Consider the following 9,530-nt stretch of genomic DNA (forward strand, 5'->3'; position numbering starts at 1 on the left):
TTAAACGATGCAAGTCAACCAGAGAACGCAAACATGGTTAATTTTCAGCTCTGCAATATGAAGCATAATAGAAACAAATAGCCCGTTTAAAAGAATGAAAATTACAGCATATACAGTAGACTTGGAGAAACCTTCCCCCACCAGGTTCACCCAAGAGAAGCATCATATTTAGGATCCCTTCAAGGAAGCAATGCCTGATTCTCAATCAAAATTCAATCATCCATCTACAAGGCATCCTCTAAATTTTATGACACTCAAAATTTATATCTGAGTTGACTTCATCATTTTAATATTATTTCTATAATAAATACTAAGGAAACAGACAAATCTTGTTAGAATCATGAGTTGTCAATCAAAAGTTGTCAGTTATTCAGCTATCTATATCATACTAAGCTACTTCTACAAGAATCATTCAAAAGTTGTTCTCAGTTAATTCAGCTACTCCACATGATACAATTAGGAACCACATCACAACAAACAGAGATATTCATTGGACACCATTCCACAGGCTAATGCAATTCCTAGTTACTCCAAATGCCTCCCAAGCATTCAGCAATCATGTATCCTAATCAACATCTAATATATTCCATGGCACCAAATAATAAACAAAACTGAAAAGGAATCACGTTGTCGGTTAATTCAGCTATTCCACACCATACAGTTAAGAACCGCATCACAGAAAACTGAGATATTCATTGGAGGCCATTCCAAATACAACTACAGGCTATCGCCAATTCCTAATTACTTCAAATGCCTCCTAAGCATTCAGCAATCATGCACCCTAAGCAACATCTAATATAATCGACGGCACCAAACAAAAAGCAAAACTGAAAAGCAGCCCCCCACCCCTCCCCCAAGAGAAGAGAACAAAAAAGAGGAAAAGAAAGGGGAAAAAAGCAAAACACACATGTATGTATACAGAGGAAAGAGAAAGGGAGGCAAAAGGAAAAAAGAAAAAAAAAGGTCTAGTCTTGATCCTTTTGAATGAAGAAAGAAAGGTAAAGGAAAGGTCTCCTTTCAACAAGCCTTCTTGGAGCTTTCCATAGCCTACAGTTGTCCTCTTGATACATTTCTCCTTAAATTAATATTTAATAATATTTTCCTGGAGCTTTCCATAGCCTACAGTAGTCCTCTTGATACATTTCTCCTTAGATCAATATTTAATAATATTTAATGCTCCAACTTGCTATGGTGTCCAAATCTTAATCTCCACTCTAGTTCAGTCACCATTCTTCACAATGCATGATCCATGATACAATACCAGAGCAACATATTTTAGGACATAGATCTCAAACTTCCCATCTTTGAAACTATCAAAACTGCAATCATGATTGACAATAGAGCTCTCTTGCACACTATCTTCTCATGCACATGGATAGATCACTTATCTATTACATCACAGTGAAGTAAAAAAATTGCAGAAATTTATGCCATAAATTACATGGTCCCGTGATTAGAATTACATCCACCATTTCTATTTCCCACTAATGTTAGAAAAAGGTAGAAAGGCTCTACTACCACAGTCACAGCAAGCTCCATATGATAGCTTGAAGATTCAAATGAAATTAGTTATATCCAAATTTGACTAAACACCTCTCACCACATGACTAATGTAATCAGATGTGATGTAACACACACACACACACACACACACACACACACAAAATAAATAAATAAAATCACCTTTGCTGCACAGTTAGTGTCTCCTAACTAATTCATCCATGCCTGCACTGTGTGGTATACATATATCCAAATTTGACTAAACATGTCTCGCCACATGACTAATGTTATCAGATATGTTCCACAGATGTAACACAAAAAAAATCAACTTTGTTGCACAGTGTAATATATGACATCCAAATTGATGAACAGCCCAAAAGGTTGAAAAACAAGACAATTTCAAGTATATCTCCAAGGGAAGGAGATCTTAACAATCTAAGGCCATAACTTTTTTCTACTCTGCAGTTGCATGTCTTGCGGTTAGTGTCTCATAACTCATTCATCCATGCTTGCAGGAACAATGTCTCAACCATTGCATACCTCATGTCGCATATCGGGTAAATGCCTCTTAGTTTTTTCCCTATTCAACTTTGATGAGACCTAACTTATCCAAATATACTGATAAACCTACAAATTTCACAACCACCAACTTAATTATCACAAGTGAAACAACCATCTTGGTCAAGCTCAATACCATGATCTTCGACATATATCTGTAGCGTAGGCAGCATTCTCACTTAATGTATTATTTCCTCATATATTTTCCATGGTAATACATTCCTCATTCTTGAACTTTAAACAACAAAACTTCCCCTCTTCAGAACTTTGCATGAAAAGCCATCCAAATCATTGTTCTGACACTATTTTCGCATACATGCACCAGTGCACAACTCAAAATGTATATAATTGTAATTCTCTCTGCACTACTTACACCACATGAAGCAAGAAATCAGTCATTCAAATCTACTAATAAGCACATGCACTATGTATTGACTATCATTATGCCCATAAATAATGCATCCTAGCTACTATCTTATAATATTTTGATTTTGAACCTTTTTGGGCTGTTGTTCATCAATTTCTAAAAACAATTCTAATGCCTCACTGTAGACAAAAAAAATTCTATTTTCTTTCACTTTGATTTATACCTAAAAAAGAAAAAAGGACACATAGATGAATACAGAGACGATAAACTGCTACTGAAAATATATAGAGAGGAATACCCTTCTGAAAAAAATAAAAATTTGACTACTGGGGTAATGTAGTAAATGTAGGGTCAATTCTAGTGGTTGTTGCAGCAGCTGCATCTCATAACCCTCATCATTACTATCCATGTCTTGTTCCTTCCTTAGTTCCCAAAGTCTTCACCCTCTCCAACCTCGATATCAAAGTTAGGGTTTTCATTCCAGATTAGGTTCAAAAAAAGTTCTAATGCCTCAATGTGCCTCATGCACCCTGCAAACAGGTCGGTGGTGAAGCGTCACGCATCTGATGTAGTAGCGCCTTTTGCGTTTCGCAATCATTCTGACTTTGCACAGGGTGCATGTAGTACATAGCCTTATATAACATTTCAATTGAGTCTTTACACTCGATAACCCATATCCCGAAAAGCAAAATAAATCCATTATGCCTCTTTAATAACCCTCAATTGAGGACCCTAACTAATCCTTTGCTTGGATATTAGTCTGGATTTGACATTTGAATTGAAAAATTATGAACTTTGCTACTATGTTGGATGTGTTAGCATTAGAAATTAAGACCTTATATTAAGATTTAATAGCGAAATATTAGTTATCCTGACATATTTTTAATGTGAATCCCTAAACATGTTCTTTCGTACTTAATTATCTATCTTGAAAAATTATGTGTGGGTTTGAGCCTCGCATCACTCTGATTTTTCATGTGTGCAGTGTGCAATGTTCAAGTCCATGAAGATCCATCAGAACAATTATCTTCTGTATTACCACTGTATTTTTATACTATTTAATCATACAAATTTTTCAGGTATTATGCCATATGCTTGTATGAGTATTATTTCATCGACCGGAATAGATACTTACCCCATAGTCTATATATGATGTGTCTAGCATAAAGTCAAAATAGATTAGTATTGAAAAATTGTTGCCATCTATAAGCTACAGTCTAACATCCTATATAGACTATGGGCTCCAGATCCATCATCAAGGCAGGATGAGTGGGCTCCAGATCCATCATCAAGAACTGTGATATGAATCGGGAGTAGGCTGGTGTTAAGGACTGCAGAACGATATATGTATATCTATCTGTATCTAGGCCCTTGTTCGAGTGTGGGGGGTTATGGTTGCTTAGTTTAGTTATTTCATTTATAGCTTTTAATTTACATTTAATGCAAAACAATAAATCATATAACTTAATCAACATTAAGAAATATGCTATCTAGTTTCCAATATGTTGCATAACTAGTTAGTGTTTGACAGTTTTCCATATCCTAGGCTCAATAGTTTGACATGGTTTGACGAAGAGATCGGACTATACGGCATTATCACTGAGTGGTCCTGATAAAATTGGATAAGCATCTTGCAGACCTTTATCAAAACTCATATCTGGATAGTCTTCATGTGCAGCTAGCACCTCTGTTGTACTTGTGGATATGATCCACTACCGAGTTTTTGAGTTGGGTCCTAGAGTCACACCAAGCGCGTACTTGAATCCTATAAAACATAATTTATAGAGTGATGCGTATGATTGATATGCATATATGATTTTTTTACCGGATACACATAAACGGTTATGTATATCGGTAAAATCGGAATGCTATGTGCTTAGGAAATGAATTCCACTATTTTCCCTATAAAGTTAACTTTTAGTCAACTAGTTGACTTTTTGGTCAACAGTTGACTTTTGGTGAACTCTTGATTTATTTGGTCATATAGTGACTAATTAGTTAAAGATTGGAATAATACTATATATCGTATTTATGAAATACTGTATTAGTAATAATAATTTGGTATTCTCATTTATGAAATACACATACCATGTATAATGAGTCATGAGATGAGTCACTTAGTGGTATGGTTTGAGCACATGGTTTATTAGCATATGGTTTTGAAATGAGATGAGTCACTTAGTGGTATGGTTTGAGCACATGGTTTATTAGCATATGGTTTTGAAATGTAATGATTTATAAGATGATTCATTACATGACTCACTTGATTAATCATTAATTTTTGATGATTCATTGCATAACTCATAGGATGAGTCATTCATGTCATGAACACATTTCACTCTATAAATATGAGCTCTCTCTCTTCATGAAAGGCTAATGAAAATTAAATTTTCATAAGAGAAAACAAGAGAGCTATACCTCTTACTAAACTCTAGCAATCTTTGAGTAAGAGGAAATAGTAGGATTTTAAGAACACGGGGTGGATATCTTGCCTCGCGTTTCAAGCAGCATTCAATAGCTTTTGGGTTTACTTAAAGAGTTGGAGATCCACTACGAGGAGTTTTCTGCATCAAAGAGAGCAAACTAAAGGTTATTCGATTCACTATCAAATCACGCTACAAAAGTATGACTTTCAAACCTTGTATGCTCTCTTAACAATAAGAATCATGTTAGATTTAATTAGACGGTCCATATAAATATTTCATGCTCTCTACATGCTTAGTAATTTTTTATACATGTCTTCCGCTGTGTATTATGCATGTAGACATAGCACGATTTTCTTCATGGTATCAGAGCCATGGTTCCATATATAGAATGGTAGTGGACAACTAAAGAAAAATAGAGTTTATTGACCATAGAGTTTATTGACAGTTTTTATATGAATATTTCCTGCTCTCTACATGCTTAGTAATTTTTTTATACATGTCTTCCGCTGTGTATTATGCATGTAGACATAGCACGATTTTCTTTATGGTATCAGAGCCATGGTTCTACATGCATAATACACAGCGGAAGACATGTATAAAAAAAAAATACTAAACATGTAGAGAGCATGAAATATTCATATGGACCGTCTAACTAAATCTAACATGATTCTTATTGTTAAGAGAGCATACAAGGTTTGAAAGTCATACTTTTGTAGCGTGATTCGATAGTGAATCGAACAACCTTTAGCTTGCTCTCTTTGATGCAGAAAACTCCTCGTAGTGGATCTCCAACTCTTTAAGTAAACCCGAAAGCTATGGGATGCTGCTTGAGACGCGAGGCAAGATATCCACCCCGGGGTTCTTAAAATCCTACTACTTCCTCTTACTCAAAGATTGTTAGAGTTTAATAAGAGGTATAGCTCTCTTGTTTTCTCTTATGGAAATTTAATTTTCATTAGCCTTTCATGAAGAGAGAGCTCATATTTATAGAGTGAAATGTGTTCATGACATTAATGACTCACCCTATGAGTCATGCAATGAATCATCAAAAACTAATGATTAATCAAGTGAGTCATGCAATGAATCATCTTATGAATCATTACATTTCAAAACCTTGTACTAATAAACCATGTGCTCAAACCATACCACTAAGTGACTCATCTCATGACTCATTATACATGGTATGTGTATTTCATAAATGAGAATACCAAATTATTATTACTAATACAATATTTCATAAATACGATATATAGTATTATTCCAATCTTTAACTAATTAGTCACTATATGACCAAATAAATCAAGAGTTCACCAAAAGTCAATTGTTGACCAAAAAGTCAACTAGTTGACTAAAAGTTAACTTCATAGGGAAAATACTGGAATTCATTTCCTAAGCACATAGCATTCCGATTTTACCGATATACATAACCGTTTATATGTATCCGGTAAAAAAATCATATATGCATATCAATCATACGCATCACTCTATAAATTGTGTTTTATAGGATTCAAGTACGCGCTTGGTGTGACTCTAGGACCCAACTCAAAAACTCGGTAGTGGATCATATCCACAAGTACAACAGAGGTGCTAGCTGCACATGAAGACTATCCGGATATGAGTTGTGATAAAGGTCTGTAAGATGCTTATCCAATTTTATCAGGACCACTAAGTGATAATGTCGTACAGTCTGATCTCTTCGTCAAACCATGTCAAACTATTGAGCCTAGGGTATGAAAAACTATCAAACCCTAATTGCTCAATTAGTATTTGTTGATATTAAACTCATAACCTATAAGATCAAACTGACACTCAGTTTATCTTATTTACCTCGATCAAGGATTTCTAGGTTATAGTTATATCAAACAATCTTATGACATTAACCCCATATACTGGGAGAGACGAATCTCATATTGGCATCTTAATATCTACTTATGCATCGGGATATACCTAACAAGAACCATTATGCACAACTCGATGAGAACTGTCGTTAGGTAAAAGTCTAAGTACACCTATACTGACATGTAAGATATTGCACTCATGCCTCGGGTCAAGAGACTACTATGTACTATATCACTTGAAAACTTCTATTTGACAGTTAAGTATAATTACCAACTAGATGTTCTTAGTGAGTCGTTCAGTCAACTCATTCATTAATGAGTCACCTGTATACTATATCTTGATGTCTCACATCAATGATCCAATAGATGGATCATCATCCTACCAAAGGAGAAATAGAGTATACACTAGTCTTCCCAAAGTGATGATGTCTCATTTCAACACTTCATTGACTAGAAACATTTTAGAATATACGTTAACGACAAATCAGATCTCTTCATTACGATCATATCTGAAATGTCTGATAGTCTGGTATCATTCTAAGGACTTTATCTGTATGAAAATACCAGATAAATCTGACCAAAATAGCATACTATTATTTTGAACAAGGATGTTATATTCATATAGGTCCTGTTACAATATACAATTATTGCCTGCAGGGCACCTATATCTAACAGTCCAACTTGCCCCGATTATCTAATGAGAAATCACTTAGCTAGCTGATTTCTAGCCAATATTCTTGGGGTTAACTAGTAAATTTAAGCCTGACCTGATTAAATTATACTAAAAACTAGAAACTTAGTCAAGGCCTTCGTTTTTGAAAAGAAAAACACGGAGGGAGGGAGGGAGGGAGGGATGGAGGGAGGGGGAAAGGGGGGAAAGAATCAAACTTGAAAGAATTGAGACATGAATTTTATTAATCTCCTGAATCACTCAAATAGTTCTAGAAGAAACAAGACATAATTCTATGACCAGCCTCCAAACTTGCTACACTTATACATGGAACTTTAAGAGAAACTATGCTCCCTATCATGTGATCTTCATCCAACGAAGAATCTTCTTTTAAGGATGTCAACAACAAGACTTAAATATTGATATCTTTCGACCCCACGAGTCCATGATTAAAGCCATTTGGTGAGAGAGATTTGTACCGATGCACTTAACAACAAACTACATAGATGTTCAACATAAGTAGTTCCTTATTGCCTAATAAATTCTCTTGTTCATGTGAATGTATGCACCATCATGCTATGCTATAAACCTATACTTCAAAAATAAATCATGCACGGAATATCCTCAATGCAAGGTATGCAGACATAAAATGTAAGAAAGATATCATTGCAGATACGACCATTATTCAAGAGTCTATCCCTGGACATAGAAACATAAAAATCAATAGGTGGAAGGCAGATAGATCCAGCAATCCTCAAGATTTCCTCAGACTTGAAAATTATCTAAACAAATAGTTATGAAGGTAATAATCTCTCTTGGAATATATCATTTATCCCTGAATGAGGGAAGATACAAGGACAAGCAACCGATTGAAGCGCAGCCCATAAAGCATTTTAGTACTACTAAAGAAGATTGATGCAGACCTCGCAACCATTAATTTGCATAAAGAACCACGTACGATGGAGATATAGATTATTTCACCTCCAAACAAGTCTATTACAACAATCAAGAGCATTGCTATCATCACTTCGCATGCTTCAAGTAAATGACAATTGTTGTACCAAAACTATGAACATACGTAGTTAAAAAACCTGTATGATATGCTAACTAAAGGTATTCGACAAGTGATAACCAGAAGTACAACAAATAAAAGATCAGTACCTCTAGAATTTTATGTCAATTATTTGGCAATCAATTACCCATACTTGATTGAAACTCTTCCCTTATATGAATTAGATCTTATAACACAAGCATATTTCAAATAAAAAAAATATTAGTAAACTGACAGGATCCAAAATACAGTGCGAAACCAGCAATAAATGAAAAGGTCAACTCCTTTAACGACAAAAGTTTATTAAAAATGTAAATTAAAAAAAAATCTCGGATCCAATTTTACTATCAGAAACTAAAATGATCTACACAATATAACAAATAATTGAGAATTTCATAAAACCCTAGTTTAGGCACCTTAGAGGGGATGCATCCGACGTTGAGGCACGTGCCGCCTAGAGCTCCTCTTTTCTCGATGCACGTGGTCTTGAGCCCTAGCTGCGCCGCCTTGATCGCCGCGACGTAGCCACCAGGCCCACCGCCGATCACGACGACGTCGTTGTCGTCGGATCCCGATGCGAAGCTTCTAGAGAAGGCGGAGCCGCGCAGAATGCTGGAGTTGAAGAGGCTCGTCGCCCTTCGTCTTGCCAAGCTCGTCATCGCCATTTGATTTTTCTAGCTTTTAGGGTTTCCCCCCTCTTTTCTCAAGAAAAATTGGGCAGGGATTTGGTTGAGGAGTCTGAAAAAGTGTGATCAGACGCCGATTCGCAACTTGGACCGACAGCATTTGAAGGGACGGAATATTTTGCACTTAGCACCCGATGCTATTTTAGGATTTCCGTAGTCTGGCAGCTCTGAAATTCTCTTTCGCTTTTGCCTTGCAAATTTCCGAGAGCATGTTTGGAAGCTATGAATTATAATTAACTTGGCTTAAAATACACAAATAGCTTATAAACTAAATAGTTTATAGTGCATAGTGTTTAGTAAATTCAGTGGATTATAGTTGATTTTTAACAGTAGAGTGTTTGGCAAATGAGCAGCTTATAATCCTTTTTTTTTGTCAAACTGACCAAAAAAGTGATGGCTCCGATGGATTTTGAGAGAGGAAAACGAGGCTTGGA

The 9,530-nt window shown here is 35.5% G+C and overlaps 1 protein-coding gene across 2 annotated transcripts in view; it reads right to left on the reverse strand.

Moving 5' to 3' along the window:
- LOC109848592 (dihydrolipoyl dehydrogenase, mitochondrial) overlaps positions 1-9,287 on the reverse strand; it is an 11,128-nt gene extending 1,841 nt beyond the window's left edge. Inside the window, exon 1 of one of the 2 annotated variants that reach the window (XM_020418168.1) lies at positions 8,827-9,287. In XM_020418168.1, the coding sequence (XP_020273757.1) occupies positions 8,827-9,075 (249 nt within the window). In that variant the 5' untranslated portion in view covers positions 9,076-9,287. The remainder of the gene's footprint in view (positions 1-8,826) is intronic. The other variant, XM_020418167.1, reaches the window with a different exon arrangement.

The sequence above is a fragment of the Asparagus officinalis genome, chromosome 7 (assembly GCF_001876935.1).
Source record: "Asparagus officinalis chromosome 7, Aspof.V1, whole genome shotgun sequence".
NCBI lineage: Eukaryota > Viridiplantae > Streptophyta > Magnoliopsida > Asparagales > Asparagaceae > Asparagus > Asparagus officinalis.